This window comes from Triplophysa dalaica, chromosome 22, assembly GCF_015846415.1.
Source record: "Triplophysa dalaica isolate WHDGS20190420 chromosome 22, ASM1584641v1, whole genome shotgun sequence".
Taxonomy (NCBI): Eukaryota; Metazoa; Chordata; class Actinopteri; order Cypriniformes; family Nemacheilidae; genus Triplophysa; species Triplophysa dalaica.
In genome coordinates, this window is record NC_079563.1 from 15,032,945 (window position 1) to 15,048,622 (window position 15,678).

The 15,678-nt window shown below is 38.4% G+C and overlaps 1 protein-coding gene across 3 annotated transcripts; it reads right to left on the bottom strand.

The window, feature by feature from the left end:
* Positions 1-408: 408 nt before the first annotated feature.
* Positions 409-14,187, bottom strand: c22h21orf91 (chromosome 22 C21orf91 homolog). Of its 3 annotated transcripts, none has more exons than XM_056737120.1 (5): positions 13,920-14,187; positions 11,582-11,715; positions 3,638-4,129; positions 3,036-3,098; positions 409-2,653 (listed from the first exon to the last, which is right to left on the bottom strand). In XM_056737120.1, exons 2-5 carry the CDS (start codon positions 11,706-11,708, stop codon positions 2,487-2,489), a joined length of 849 nt encoding a protein of 282 aa, XP_056593098.1. In that variant the 5' UTR covers positions 11,709-11,715; positions 13,920-14,187; the 3' UTR covers positions 409-2,486. The 3 variants fall into 3 exon arrangements, with proteins under 3 accessions (XP_056593098.1, XP_056593099.1, XP_056593100.1); XM_056737121.1 differs by lacking the exon at positions 13,920-14,187 and adding an exon at positions 13,153-13,892; XM_056737122.1 differs by lacking the exon at positions 13,920-14,187 and adding an exon at positions 12,791-13,119.
* Between the last annotated feature and the right edge of the window lie 1,491 nt (positions 14,188-15,678).

Sequence of the window (15,678 nt, forward strand, 5' to 3'; positions counted from 1 at the left end):
ATACATATGAACAGTTTGGTTCTAAAATGAGATAACTCATCTCAAAATTATGTTTTATGTTTTTTAATTGTGTTTTATTGTTTTATTTTTATCACCGTATTTTTATTTAGTTATTATGGCTTAAATCAAAACAAACCCACTGCAGTTTTTTTGTATTTTTTTACATTTAAACAGAGTCATCTCATTTTGGAACCAAACTCTTCATATATTCTTGTTAAATTAATATCAATTAAATCAAAGATCCTTCCATAGAGGCATTTGAAATAGAAGCCTAAAATACTTTAATAAAGATTTTTAAATCATTTATCTTTCCACATCTGTTTACCACTTTAGGGTCTATTTAAATACAGTCATATTTGGCATTGTAAACTAGTAAATTATGAAATTGTCAAGAAAAAAGATCACACGTAAATTTAGGAAAAATATTTTATTAATTCATTCCCTTAAATAAAATTTGCACATCACAACAAACTAAATTCTTTTACACTATGGAAAGCTAAAAAAAGAATTGAATACACCATTTGAAATGTCACAAAATGCAAGCAACTGAAAAAGAAAACAATCTTTTAAAATGGCAAAACAATACAAGTAATGAATAAAGAATGATCAGCACATAATTTACACCAACTTAAACAATTCAACATTTAAATTCATAGCCTGTATTTGTAACACACTGGAGACAGTCAAGCATGAAATAGCACTCTCTGCAGCAACAGAATAAAGTCATTTGGGCAGTGCACGTCAATTTATTTTTCTAACTCCTATATCTGAAATGAACCGAGCAAACCATAAAAATCTGCACAAAGGAAGAAAAACACACTTAAAAGACATATTGCTTCATCTATTATTACATCCAGCTGGCACGATAAGAGGACAGCTGTACCTCGCCGGCCATATCCAGATTGACAGAATACATTACATGATTTTACTCATTAAAAATAACATATTTAAAAAAACTTTGTCTTAGAAACCCCAGAGGGGTCAGTTAAACTACCATCTCTTATAAAGAGAACAGATAATTCAAATACACCTAGCTGATCGCATAAAAGTAATGCAACTTTTTTTAACTAAGATTTGAGATATCAGGACAGTGAGCAGAGTAAAGGGCAGGAAATGGTTGAATCTCCAAAAGCCCACAAGATGGCGATAAAGTCTGATCTGAAAGTAACATTTCCCCCATTCTTTTGTCAGATTATGTGCATATCCCCAAACACAGCAAAACATTGTATGCACAACATATAATAAAACCAAGCCACTCAAAAATAAGAAAAGCATTAAGTTAGGAATGGGGATACTGACAAAACTGGTACACCATACACAATCCATTAGTGAGCACATTTGGTTTAAAATATTTGTAAAGCAACTATTCGACTAAAAAAAATACTGAAATAGTTACTTTTAAGTAACAATTGCTTTGGATATGTTTTCTTTCTTAAGCCGGTTGAAGATATTGTTTCAATATTATTGTTATACAAATTAATAAAAAAATGAAGCCTAGTTAAGGCTTTAAATCTGTGCTTAAAGGGCTATTTTATATTAAAATATAAAATTACTCGCGTACCTACTATGTCATTCCAAACCTCTGTAACTTTCTTTCTTCCAAAGAAAGCGTGTGTGCGTTACATCCAGTTTAAATAACATCTCCTTTTTGTTGCTTTACTGAAGGGAGTCATGTAGCTTGGAATGACATGAGGGTGACATGACAAATTTCTTTTTTGGGTAATCTATTTCTTTGACATCAGATCAAGCGACGAGCAGAAATGTCCCAAATGTAATTTTACTACCAAATGATTAAAATGATGATGAAATGATTGTTTGATGGTGCGAAAACACCTGTAAAATGTTAACACGTCACCCAAGCTAAACACTAGCACCATGTTGTTTAGCTTTCAGAGTGAAAATAACCGGTAACAAACAGGATTCATGTAAGACTTCGGCATCGCAATGAACTATATCTTGGAGTAATGTAACAACCCTGTCTGCTCCTCAGTCATTAATAAGTTCCACTGCAATGAGCAGAGGGAGGATAAAACTGTTAACTAAGCAACAGTTACCGCAGCAACACCACAGCCAATCAGCAAGCCCAGATGTGCATAAGGAAGGTTGATAGACTAATCCAAGTCTATAAAACACCCCAAATGTACAGTGTAAACTGTGATTTAAGAGAATTAAACAAGACACAAAATATAACCAGAACCGAAAGAAAAGGGAAACAAAACACTTGAAATTAAATGTTGAAGGCTGCATAGTAACACTTTGGACACGCCAAAACACTGCATCACTTTTTCAACTTCCAAGTCCATAACACCTTTCTGTTCCAAGTTCTGCATAAAACTCAGAAGCCACCTTTGAGCATGACCTCAAATTCTCATGAGCACACTTTAGAAATAGTGTGTTTCCCATTAGTTCAGGAGTGATCTCCAGAGGGAGTTCTCGTGGAGCTGCGGTCTAAGGGAGTTTAGAGTCTCCGGTGTCCCCACAAGCTCTCATTCCACAGGGCTGTTTGTAGCTTTGACCCCCGCTCTCCCGATCTGAAGCCATGGCAGCTTTGCACAGTTTTTGAAGAGTTGCTCGATGGCTACATGTCGCACATGCAGCTCTGATGAAAGAGAGTCCTTCTCCTGGACAGCTACAGAAAGCTCTTCGAAGACATCTGACAGCAAAAGAGAGAGAGAACAGGTTTAAGAAGATGCATATATAAATCTATATGATACATTTGAATTATTAACATAGCAATTTTTTACTCTTTATCTATGTTTGAAACTTGAATTTGCAAGTTACTTTACATGGATTTAACTCAAATTACATTCAATTTTGATTCCTTATTGTGAATGTGAGAAAGATACGGAGACCGTTTTAACACAGATTTTTGTTGTTGTTAATGTTTATCCCTAACCCCCCAAAAAATATGGACTGTGGCTTTAAGATAAAAAGTTAACCTCAATATTTCCGGTATTGGAAGTATTGACTTCTATTTAGATTTTTGGGTGAATAGTTCATTTAATGAGGTTTAAGGTTTATCGTTGACAACTCACTTTGTATCTGTAGACGCAGCTGCTCGTTCAATCGTCGAAGCTCATCCACACTCATCCTTACCACTGAAAGTGAAAGACAACCAAGGACCTTTAGATAGCAGTGATAAAAATCACCTTTGTCAACAAAGCATAAATTGACAAGAACATCTCCTGGCAGAGCTAAAAACTAGATGACTTCACAAGAGTCCTTGAGACGCAATCAATTCATCTCGGCGGATTTGAAAGGCATGTGGCGCGACCCTGATGATGTATGTGTTCATGAAAGAATGCAACATTTCTTAAGAGGAGATAAAGGGATGCAGAGGAGAGTGGAAAACAAAATTGAGGTCTAGAGTGTGACCTTAGTCGTTCATTGGTGTTTTGTGTTCTGGACTGATGCAAAAGATAGTGAGATACAAAGCATCCCTAATAAAAGATAAAAGCCCTAATGCTGAAGATATCGATCACACCTGATGAAATTTTCCTGTCTCTCTCCCTTACTTTTTCCGAGATATTACCATGGGAACTAAACTGAGCCTGGTGCTATAGTTAGATGATATCAGCTTACACACACACACATATACAGTATATATAAATACATATAGATAGTCTCCATAACTTACATTCTTCTTGACCGTGTCCCATGCGTCTCCTCTGTCTAGCAGTATCCTGCTGTTTCTTCTGTTCCCGTCTCTCTCCGGCCCACAGTCCCTGATGCAGTAGGCCGAGATCAAGCTCCTCAGCGGAGTGGCAGTCTAGCATGGTTTTACCATATTCTGACTCGGCCTTTGATGCCTCCTCAGCCCATCGTGGAGAGTAGCGCGGCACCTGGGCTTCAGATTGGGGCACGAGCTTTCTTCCGCCTTGTTGGGTGTGGCACATAATCTGTTTGGGCCCCCAGCGCCCAGGTGACTCTGCGGATATGGAGTCTCTGTTCTGTGCGTACTGTATAATGCGGTCGATTCGCTGGCTCAAGGCCCGTTTCACGCCCTCGTACGCACCGTGGGAGGCCTTGGCGTGGGAGAGCTTCTGGTTGGCGATGAGATGGTACTTCTCAAAGCATTCTCTATGCCCACGTAGAGATTTGGAGTGCAACAGGGTGGCACTGGATACACCTGGTGTGAACAGATACAAGGACAGGATTAGATTTCTGGTCTCTTTGAGAAGTTTACAGACTGATATCTTTTAGGATGGTAGCAGCAGTGAAATTAGATTTTCTGAAAAATATGTTTTCGTGTGTGTATGCGAGAAATTCAGCAAGAAAACTAGCTTGGTACAGTTACAAATAAATGCAGATTTTAGCAAGTTGTCTAAATATATCGGTTTTATTTATGTATGAAACTCAAGGGAAATCTCTTCTCCAGAAGAGAGAAATGGAGAAAGTAAAAAAAGTCTTTAAACAGTAGCTTCATATCAAATCTTGGAGGAATCACGAAAAATGAATAATAAAATTCATATCGCTCCATCACAGAGTGCCTGATATAATCCCATCTTCCTGTTTTCAATACGTCCTTTCATAACAGAGCAAGAACAACTCTTCTTTTAACTCAAAGTAGGCCAAGAACAAATCAAACACAATACAACACTAGCGCTGCCGGATGCCTCTTCGCGTGAGGATGTGCCATTTCAGTGTGAGCTCAGTTTTGTTCATACACATTGTGTGACTTATAATCATACCAAACAGCAGTCTGTATTTAAGCCTTTTGCGGGTGCGACAAGCACGCGCTTATTCTGACCTCACAAACGTGTGTGATCATAAACCGTTGAATTAGTCAGCGCTGAAAGACAAGCGGTTTCATTTACTTTCTAAGTTAGTGTGCACGGACTAACTTGTCGCCACAAACTTGGTTTATTTCCTGTAATATCTGCAACAATGTATAACATTAAGCAGAAGCCCTTAGGGGTTTGGTTGAGCTTGACTTAAGTAGAACAGCTTCAAGCTGTGGGGGAGAAGACAGTGTGGCCAAAATCATTCTGCGTCTTACGATAAACCAATTTCCTGCACTTCACAGTGAAGTCTGAATAACAGGAAAGAACACTTAGACGCTATTATAAATAGGGGAATTGAAGGTTAAAATTGCAAACACACACACAGTACTCGCTCTGAGAGGGAATAAGAGTACAAAGGGTTCCAAGCGCTTTAAACTTTTTTAAACCATGGATCTCCCAGGACCCCTATAATACTCAGAAATCAAACCTGAGATGGCAAACAAACACAAGAGACATAATAATCTGTGACTGATAGAGGCGATTATGACATTGTCATATTCCTATTCATTCATTAAACTGATTGTTTTTTTATTATCCACCAATGAGCCTGATTATAATGAAACGGCAATCAGCTGAAGGCATATCACTACACATCAGCCTCTTCCCATATAGACTGCATCATTGAGTGCGTTTGCATGCTCAAAATAAACAGATATCTTTCAAAAATATGCTTATAAAAGAAAACCGCTTTCACGTGTTTACATTGCATATCAATAAACCGGCTACGCAGAAAACCGCGTTTACAAAGAAGTTTGAGACTTCAAACTTAGAGCTGGAATGCCGTTCTGGAGGGAACATTGGACAGTGTCATGTGGGGACGTAAAATGACGTATGTATATTCTTATATTCTTAAAGCAACTCATGTAAACACCTTAATCATAAAAATGTTTTACTCAGAATAAGGCAAATAATTAGACTACTGATGTCCATGTAAACGTAGTCATCGATTGTAAACCAGAACCGCGTTGTTTTGACACGCTGAATTCAATGCTCAGGTATGTTGAAGACAGGGTGTCAAATTAAACACTTGTAGATTCATATACAAACGTATCAGAACATTGAACCTTTTTCACAGCATGTCAGAACCATTATGCAACTTTATAGAAAATAACCCAATAAAAAGAATTTCAAACAAATACCGCCGTGCACTTCAGAGACAACCCTCTGGCAAAGACTAAATCTGTGTCATTTTACAAACAACTGATTTCTGTACCACTTCCCTCCAGTGCTTATGTTAGAAATCAGATGGGGAATGACTGTTCTGTGGTCTGTTCTACTCAAAGGTGCTTCTGTGCACTCTGCCCTGACCAACAACAGAGTCTGGCCAAGAATGACAACATAAACAGATATTGAGACAAGAGAAAGAGTCCTTGTAAACCTTGTAACTATTTAGAAAACAGTGCCACAGATTAGCCAATCTGCAGCGGGTGATGGAGGTCGCTGTCATGGAAACGGTAATCTTATCAAGTATAATCTATGTCACTCGCTTTTCATCGTTCCATTCAATCACTGTTCCAGTCTGTTGTTTCCCACTTTAGATAAACAGGCTGTTCATTCACATCTGAATCAATTGCTACCACACTGGACATTATAACTGTAGTTTAAAAAGTCCAACTATGATTGTACATTTTAAAAGAGGATAAATGCTTCCTTATTCTGACTGTCATATTGAGAAATAATACAAATGATACACCAGCTGAATTAGCAATGCAACATTATATTCCTTTTATCATCAAGGGGGTCAGCAACACGTGGGCTACTTCTGCCTTGTGTGTCCTTAGATGAAGAAAGAACAGTGAAACCTTGACTTTAGCACCTCATGGCTAAAGTCGGGGCGTAGTCAAACAGCTGCAGTCATTGAAATGGTGGCGCGATCGTTTTGGTCAGTGCACGTGTTTAAATGCAGAGACCTTAAAATAAATAACTTGTCACATTTGACACAATCTGTGAAATATTTCAGAAAGACTCAGAAAGTCTCATTTAAAAAAAGTCTTTACTGTGGATGTTTTCTTTCACCTTGAGACTCTTGCTTGATATCTTTAAGAGCACACTGATACGTACAGTACTTGTGTTTCTTAAAGAAAAAGAATACAAAGGTTGGGTCCACATTGATGAATTCATGTTAAGACCGAAGTGCAAACATCTATAAACACCTCACATGAAGAGTTTGAAAAGTTTGCCATGTGCAAGATCCTATAAACTAACTACATATGATCTCTATACTGCTGTGAGAATTTATGAAGGTTATACACCATAACTGTCATCCAACATTATATATAGAGAAATGTTTTCCATAATGCTTCCATTTCAAGTATGGAAGTATTGCTGAAAGCTGTTGATGACTGGAGCATGCAAAAGCATTACTGAAATGGAAACTTCACAGCTTGCTAGCCGCTGGCAAGTGGGCCCGGTCAGCAAATCTGCATTTATCCACCATGCAAGCCACACTCGCAACTTTACACCTTCTCGCTTACCTTCAGGGTTCAAGAGTTCACACAAAATTACATTTAACAGAGACACAGACAAAGCATCTCAGTCTCTCACGTACATAAAAGCATGTGCCAAACACAAACATCACACACAAAGAGGTTCAGTGTTGTATTCAATCTTTAGAGCATCAGGCATGTTCTGTCATCCATGTCTGCCCCCGGCTGGCGCAAGCATGCGCACCCACAGACTCCACTGGTCTTACGTAAGAGGATAAGAGACTGTGTCTGTCAAGGAGAGATTGTTAGTACTGGGAGATCTGCTCTCAGAGCAGCGAGCACACAGCCAGACTCAAGGTCTTTCCCAAGAGCCAATAGAATACATGTTTTCTTGCAAGAGTGAGTGAGAGTTTAAACAATGACCTTGAAATAATGTGCGTAAACAAACAGCACCAATACTTTAGCTTAGACTTAAAGCTTTAAAACGATAGTTCACACAAAAATTACAATTTGTATATGAATGGAACACAGAAGAAGATGTTTTGAGAAATGTCTCAGTGGTTTAGTGTCCATACACTGGAAGTCAATGGGGACCATGTTATTTAATTATCAGTTAAATATCTGTTAGTTCCTAATTTCTGAAATGTACAAAAAAAGAATGCATATGCATGACACCATAAAAATGGAATGCATTGATTAAAATGAAATGAGATATTTTGCAATGGGCTGAAGAAAAATGTAGCCTTACCCTAAAACTAGAAAACACATGAAGAACACACAGTAAACACTATTACTTAATTGGTAACTCCGGCCAAACATGAAAATGACAACATTAATTACTCAAGTAGCTTAACATCTTAAAGACCTTAATTAATTGCAGAATTTTATTTTTGGTTGGAGTTACCTTTTAAAGGTCCATGTGTCATTTTTGAAGGATCTGTTGACAGATAATATACAGTAACTTTGTCTTCAGATGTGAATTAAGACCGTACATATTGGGGAGTTAGGCTTTGTTTTTTAGCTATTTCTATCTACATACAGTACACCGCAGGTCCACTTGCATGGAATTAACCATGTTGTTTCTACAGCAGCCCTAAATGGACAAACTGCTCTACAAAGTTTCGTAAATACATTATGTCCTTTGGCAACGAAGTGAAAACGTGACAACATTTTCAGGCCTGTCCAAACAGGAACGATTATTGTACGCGCTTATCGGCAGCATTTTTCGAGATGTTTTTCAACGTTCATATCCAAGCAAACATGCAAATTCGCTCCCTGACATAGCTGGCGGTTAATAAAAAACTGAAATACCCCGTTACACAACGACACGCTGCGCAACTTTATGCTTCTGATACTCAGAATTCATCTTGCTTCCACTTTGTCAGATAACTGTGTCTCGTTTCTGAAGGCTGCGTCCTCCGGAGGTCTCATTTATGCCTGCTACGTCATCGAGGCTGCCTCGTTTCATAAAAGCAGTAAGGACACATCCTTCTAATGCGACCTACTTTCACGAGAATTCGGAGGAGTATCCTTCGTTGCTAGAGACAACCCACGATTTTTTGCGTCAGCCAACGTCTGTTATTTAAATAAACATTAACGGCTGCACATTCAACTAAATATGTGGTGTTTAAAAGTAAAAAGTTTACAATTTGAGTCATGTTTTTGAAATCTTAGCAGGCATATGTAGTAAATAGGTTTACAAGTGTTTCGTGATTTTGAAATCTTTTAAAACAGTAAGGCAAACAATTTTTAGGGTAGAGAGTAACCAACCCTTTACCTCTTAAAATCATGAAGAAATAAGTTTGATTAATTTGACAGGCGTGCGAGTGCAACGTGTTGTCATAGCAACTTGGTACTTCCTGTTTCCTTTTCTGCCAGTATGTCCTACAAAGGATGTCTCGCTAAATTCTAAGTTGAGAATCCTCCGTATACCGCATCCTTCAGAGGATGATTCCTCTGGAGGACACAAGAACGCAGCCTTACGAAACGAGACACAGCACCACCAAGTTGTGTTTTACTGTAACTTTAGCAACTCCAGGCACGTGAACAGAACCGGCAATCTCATTGGTCAGCCAGTTTTTAATGCTGCACATCAAACCAAAAAAAACTAGCCTGAGCCGTTAAAACAAAAAACAATGACGCTTTTGCACCTAGCGTCTTGTGCGTCGGTGTGCACACTGACATCGGTGCCCTTTGTTTAGTTACAAGGCGCTAAACGTTGACAATAAACGCACGCACTTATCATCGTGGTGTGGACAAGCCTTTAGTCCTATTTCAGCCACCATAATGCTTCTAAAGGGGTGGAGCCATTGGATGCAATTCCCAACCTGCCCGCTAGATTCCACTAAATTTCATACACTGGACCATTAAGCCAAGCTACGGACAAAATTTGGCAAAACCACATTATCCACAAAGACATTTCATTTTCTAAACAATGTAACTCAAATATAAATTTATTAAAATAAGTTCTTGCATATAAGAAAAAAAAACTGGCAGCAACAAAATCATCTATTTTTAATCAATAAAGACTCTCAAACATTAATTAAACATTCTTCAGCAAGTGTAAACAAACCCAAAACATACATTCTAGCACGCAATTTTCTGTTCATTACATTGGCTCCAATCTATATCTTTAGATAATAGAGGAAAGGTTTAAGTGACTTCCTGTCTCAACATTCATGTACAGTTATAAAAGCATGTTTTTCTCGGTTTTCTCAGTCGCTCTGTCTGCTTCAAGAATGCTTTAAGGAACCAGAAAAGCAGAACCACCCGGCATGCCACACATCACACGGTAAAAATAGTCACAACAAGCACTGCTTCTGCTACCTAAACTTAGATCCAAAACATCCGGGTCAACAAAACAGCCAGACATATACTCAGTTTGCAGTGCATATGAAAAAAGACTACAAAATGAGTCTAAAACAAGACAAATGGTAGAGAAACGAACAAACTTTCATCTCTCTAAGCAGGATGTTGTCTTGGGGAATGCAGGTGTGCAAGCAGGTGCGTGGGTGTTCGTTCAGGTCTGAACATGCACAGTCAGCTTGTGTTTGTGCACCCAGGCCATGTATCGTTCGATTCTACTGTAAGATGATAAATAATACTGTGTGCAAATCAGACAAGATGACCTGTAAGAGTGTGCCGAGAGGTCAGGTCACATGCCAATTGGAGCCCTTCCCGGTGCTCTACACAGCTACCCACAGCTCACCACCATGGGCTGCCTGATCTTTCTCTCTTCTGTTAAATATTAAAGAGCTGTAACAGTCTGTTGCTGGCATGAATATTCAGCGTGTCTAATTCATGAGCTCAGTGTTGTGAGCATAAGAAGATAAATCACAGAACATTTAGTTGAACTGGCCTAGAGCTTTTTGTGAGTGTCTGAATTCCTCTGAATACGTGACATGAAAATTCTAGTGGATTTAGGGACCAGGTAGGATTTATTTATAAACAACTCAAATAAACACAGAATCAATAAGAGAAAGAAAGCGGAATAAATTTGAATTTCATTTCACTTCGGGTTTTTGATAGCTGCTGTGGTGGACTCAAGAGACATCGCTTGTACGCCACACTCTGTTGCACAAATCTTTTCGACATAACTCAATCACGTGCACACACCTTATGTTACAAATGCGCTTGATGCATTGTTTCCCATGTAACAGAATCCACCAGTCACGCTTTGACAATCCGACCTAGATTGGCCATTGATCCACCCATCACATAAGTGATGTGCAGGCCTATATTTTCCAGGACAGGACACAAGAAACACAAATTAAAAGCACAACAGACCAGAATTCCAAATTTATCTTTCAGAGGTGAAGCGTGTAATTCTGTTTGACCAATGGCAGGCGGAGAGAGCGACTGAAATCTTTGGAAAACTTTACTTTCGCAATCCTGCTGAAATTATTTTCCTATAAAATTCCTTGAACTCCTTGATACCAGTCATACCTTAAAACGAGTTCCCTGAATGAGCTCAAGCAAATGACTCCAAAGAAAGCTATTTGATTCCAAAGAAAATTCTTCATGCCCAAGACGACTTCTTCCAGCAATAACAAAACATTAAACTATTCGTAACGCTCTCTCAAAGTGCTCTTTCGGGACCGTTCAGCGCAAAGATGACAGCTGCACTGATCAAAAACTCCAGCTCTGATGCGGCTCCTCCAGTCTTAATAGGCTGAACATCAATTAGATGCCGAAAAAGCACTTCAAACACTTCGGTAAATATTTTGAGCAGCACATAAAGTGAAGGAACAGAAGATCCATTTATCTAAGAATAAGTGGAAAATGGATGGACGGGTGGGAAGGCTTTACACATTTAAATCTCGTACAGGTTTTAAAACATTACATGCTTATTATCACAACACACGTTCTTACCCTCTATGCTCAGCTCAAAGCAAACATGGCAGAAGGAAAGTGTTCCGGTGTCCGTCTCTATCTTACAGATGCTGCAGATGTTGTCATCGTTCAGGTCTATGTTTACAAAGTGTTCCTCTTCTTCCATGCTGCTTCTGCCAAGCAAACAGAAGTTTACAAATAGTTAAACTTCACCCTAAATATTATTTTTATAAACTCGGGTCACAAAATGATTAAAAAAAGGAAATAATAATTCACCCATAAACAATTCCTTATAATCTTGAGAATGACATATACTGTCATCAATTTTGAATTGAAGGTCCAATGTTTAAGTTTTTGGACAATCTATTGACAGAAATGCAATATAATAAACTTAACTGGTGTATAAAGACTTTACATAATGAAGCATTATGTTCTTAAGGGCGCTTTGTTATGAGGGGCGAGCGGTGGAGTGAGCCATTGGTTGCTTTTCGAAACTTCACCACTAGATGCCACTAAATTTCGTACAATAGACCTATAGGATAATAATTATACTATTCAATAATACTGAATTGTTTGTGGTTTGGTCTAATGCAGTGGTTCTCAACTCTGGCCAGCGAGATCCACTTTCCTGCCGAGTTTAGCACCAACTCAGATAAAACAACTGAAGAGGCGAATCAGTGACTTCAGGAACAGACGCGTTCAATTTAATGTTGGGCTGCGCAGATTGTCTGGTATATCGCATTAAAATACCGCGAGACTGATTCAAATGCGTACCTCGCAATCTGCACTTGAATCTCTTTTGCGGTACTTATATCTCATATGATGATAGATTTGCGCAGCACCACATTAAACTGAACTTATCTATTGTAAAGACGCTGATTAGCTTGTTCAGGTGTTTTATATCAGAGTTTGGGGTAAACTTTGCAGGAAAATGGATCTCGCGAGCCAGAGTTGAGAACCACTGGTCTAATGAATAGCCTTAACATAATACAAGCAGGAAAGTAGAGATTTTTGTCTGCAAGACAATGCAACAGCGAGAAAAAAAATTCATGCACTAACAAAATCAGATAAACAAGACAGATGAAAAAACAGTGAGAAGACAGCAGGAGTTGGAGGCTTTATTGCTGTGTTTCTGTAATTAAGCGTGGTCTATTATACATCAGTTTTACTGAAGCCTCTTTCATGAGAGCCGGTTGGATTCCTGTGAGGCCAAAAGACTGAAGTGCCTTGTTTACGCAACTAAATTACCTTTAGTCAAGCCTTACATAAAGCCCCCCTCCAGAATGTCACAACTTGTTGAGCGGGCAAATTGATACAATCTAATGAAAATCACAAGCTCTTTCCATCACAGCACTATCGCACAACACAAAAATCATAACCAATCCAGTTCTGCAGATTTGTGGAGAACAACATAAAATATCAACTTCACTTGCATCAACAGGTCCAGACAAGTTGAAGTAAAACTGGAGATTCCCCAATACGTTTTTTTTTAAAGAATAAAAAAATGAACTGCTGACAGGCATGTGTGCATGTGTAACTTCATTTAGTATGAAAGTGTTTAGGTAATATCATATATACAGCTTTGGACCAAAACGTAGTATCCTGCCTACCTAGGTGCATTAGGAGTCAACTCAACATGCGGTCTAATTAGAAAGCACTCAAGGGTTTGAGACACAGTCCATGTGTTTATTTTGTCATCTCTGTGTCTTGAACAACAGTAAAAAAAATGGGTTAACGTTACAACACGTTGATTTGAATCAAAAGACAATCCTTAGCCATGGTTTTATTATAGTAAAGTTACAGTTACCATGTTTTTGGCATATTACAAATGGTTTTGCGACACAAATCACGATTATAATAAGACTACTAAGGTGACGTAATGGTTCATTTGAAATCACTTATGTTTTACTGAAAATATCATTGATAAATTATAATTACTGTAGTAAAACCATGGTCAATTTCGTAAGAGTAACGTTGGTCTACCAAGCCAAAGCTTGATGTTAAAATTAGACACTAAGATTGCAACAAAAGCTACGTTACCAACAGATTTCAGGCGGCCTTTTACCTCAGTTTAACGATCTAATGTAGAATTAATACGATGTCAATGATCTCAACCAATCAGATTGAAGCGATAAGAAGTTAGCGTAACGTTAAAAGCAACGAAGCTTCAAGCACCACTTAACTTTAATAAAATATTTCAAGTAACATTCTAACAAAATACTACACAACATAGTTTAAACAATATTTTAAGAGACAATCCGGAATTTAAGGACCCGTTATACCCGTGTGCGTTAACGTTAATTACGTTACCTCTGTCCTCACAATAACAAAATCACCACAATCTACGAGGCAAGCAGACGTTACGAACGTATATTACCTGAAGCGTTACGTTGTCAGAAGAAATTTCGAGACAATCCGGAAAAAAAGACACAAAATTGTCTGACCTTATCAAGCCACGCTGTTAGAACGGCGGGTGTATTGTTATTGAAGCGAGCGGTTAGCTACTACAAGTACAGGCACAGCGACGACAAAGACTGCGCTCACAGAAGAGAGACGATCCACTTGAGCTGGCCGAACCCCGAGTCACGTGCTGAGTAGTTGCATCTCTGATTGGTTGCGAGATTGCGCTCTTGCGCTACGTTATCGAAAAATCTAAACAACTTTGCTATTTGTTATATTAATAAAACCTGTTAAGTCTCTGAAATATGTTTCACATAATGACGTACCTTAACAAGGCAAACTAAAAAATGATATTATAATCTGTCTGAACGTATGTCTGATGGCATACGTTTGTTACTAGTTTGTCGTGCGTCAGTGCAGAGAGGACACGCTAGTCATTAAAGAGCCTACACTAACAGTAGAGGAGGGGTGAGGGTAATTTTACACTCGTGAACCATTACTTTTACAAGGGGAGTTTTGAACATTTGGCATCTGCTTTGTATTTTTGATGATGTTTAAACCGGATGAGGATTATTAAATATTTTAATTATCGACCGATTAAAAAAAGTGAATAACTTGCACTCCTAATTTAAAACACAGACGAAACATACACACCGACAATTAACTAAACCGTGTCATAAATTAATCTGAGAAAGTTTTAGCATGGGTATGCCACTGCATAATTATTCATGTGCTGGCCCACATTTCCCCAATGCATTAAAAATATACAAACGTAGGCCTACCCAAACAAGTGCCGCATCTTTAGTTTCCTTTTATTTCTTATTTACATTAAGTTACCAGTTTGCGGGACATTATATCTCATTGATATTTTGCCCAAGTGGGGAATCCCATAATGGAATTTCTCTCTACGTCACGAGACAGCAAACCAAATCAACTCAGTTGCTTTCGCTTCTCCGTTCCTCTATCCACTACATCATCAGTTTCCATTATCATTCTGCCTATAGGCTGTAAGGTTAATACTTACCATTATAATGACACTATAAGCCATTCACGTGTCTTTAGACGCCTTATTAACACAGCTATTCTCTCTTCATTTCTCTCTCTATTTTACATTGACATGAAAAGAAATGGCTTGCTTTCATCTTGTACCAGTTTGCTTGATGGCACAAAAAGGCCCCTCATTTGGCACTCACTGTCTCTGTTATCCTCCCCAGACAGTATGTCTCAGGGTATTCATGCCAAAATCCCCTCTCGTATTCACATTATCTGTCCATGTGCATAACTGTCTTTGATGGAGTCATTCTGGCAAATAATCTCAGAATAATGCCGTTATTAGGCTGCATTTAGAGGAAAGGACCACTGTGTCGTGAGCAGTATTACAGATGGTTTTGTAAAAACTCTAACCTCGACAAATCTCCAACTTCTTTCCATTGATAAGAACATGTCAATGGATAGGAAGTAAACATGAAGCCAACATGCAAAGCTAGGCAACCATAGCGAGACTTCATGCAATGATAAATAGGTTTTGGGCGCCAACCCCTGGTCGTATTAGATATTGCAGATATGTACGCTCACGCAATCACGTTCACCAGTTGATGTATCGAAATATTATAATGCTTACATGCGTCATGTACTACTATACACATAAATAGAAATAAACATTCACTTTCAACTGCTTTTTAGCACGATAAGATCACAGAACGTGCATTCAAGTGCCGTCCTCGTGCTTACCCGGC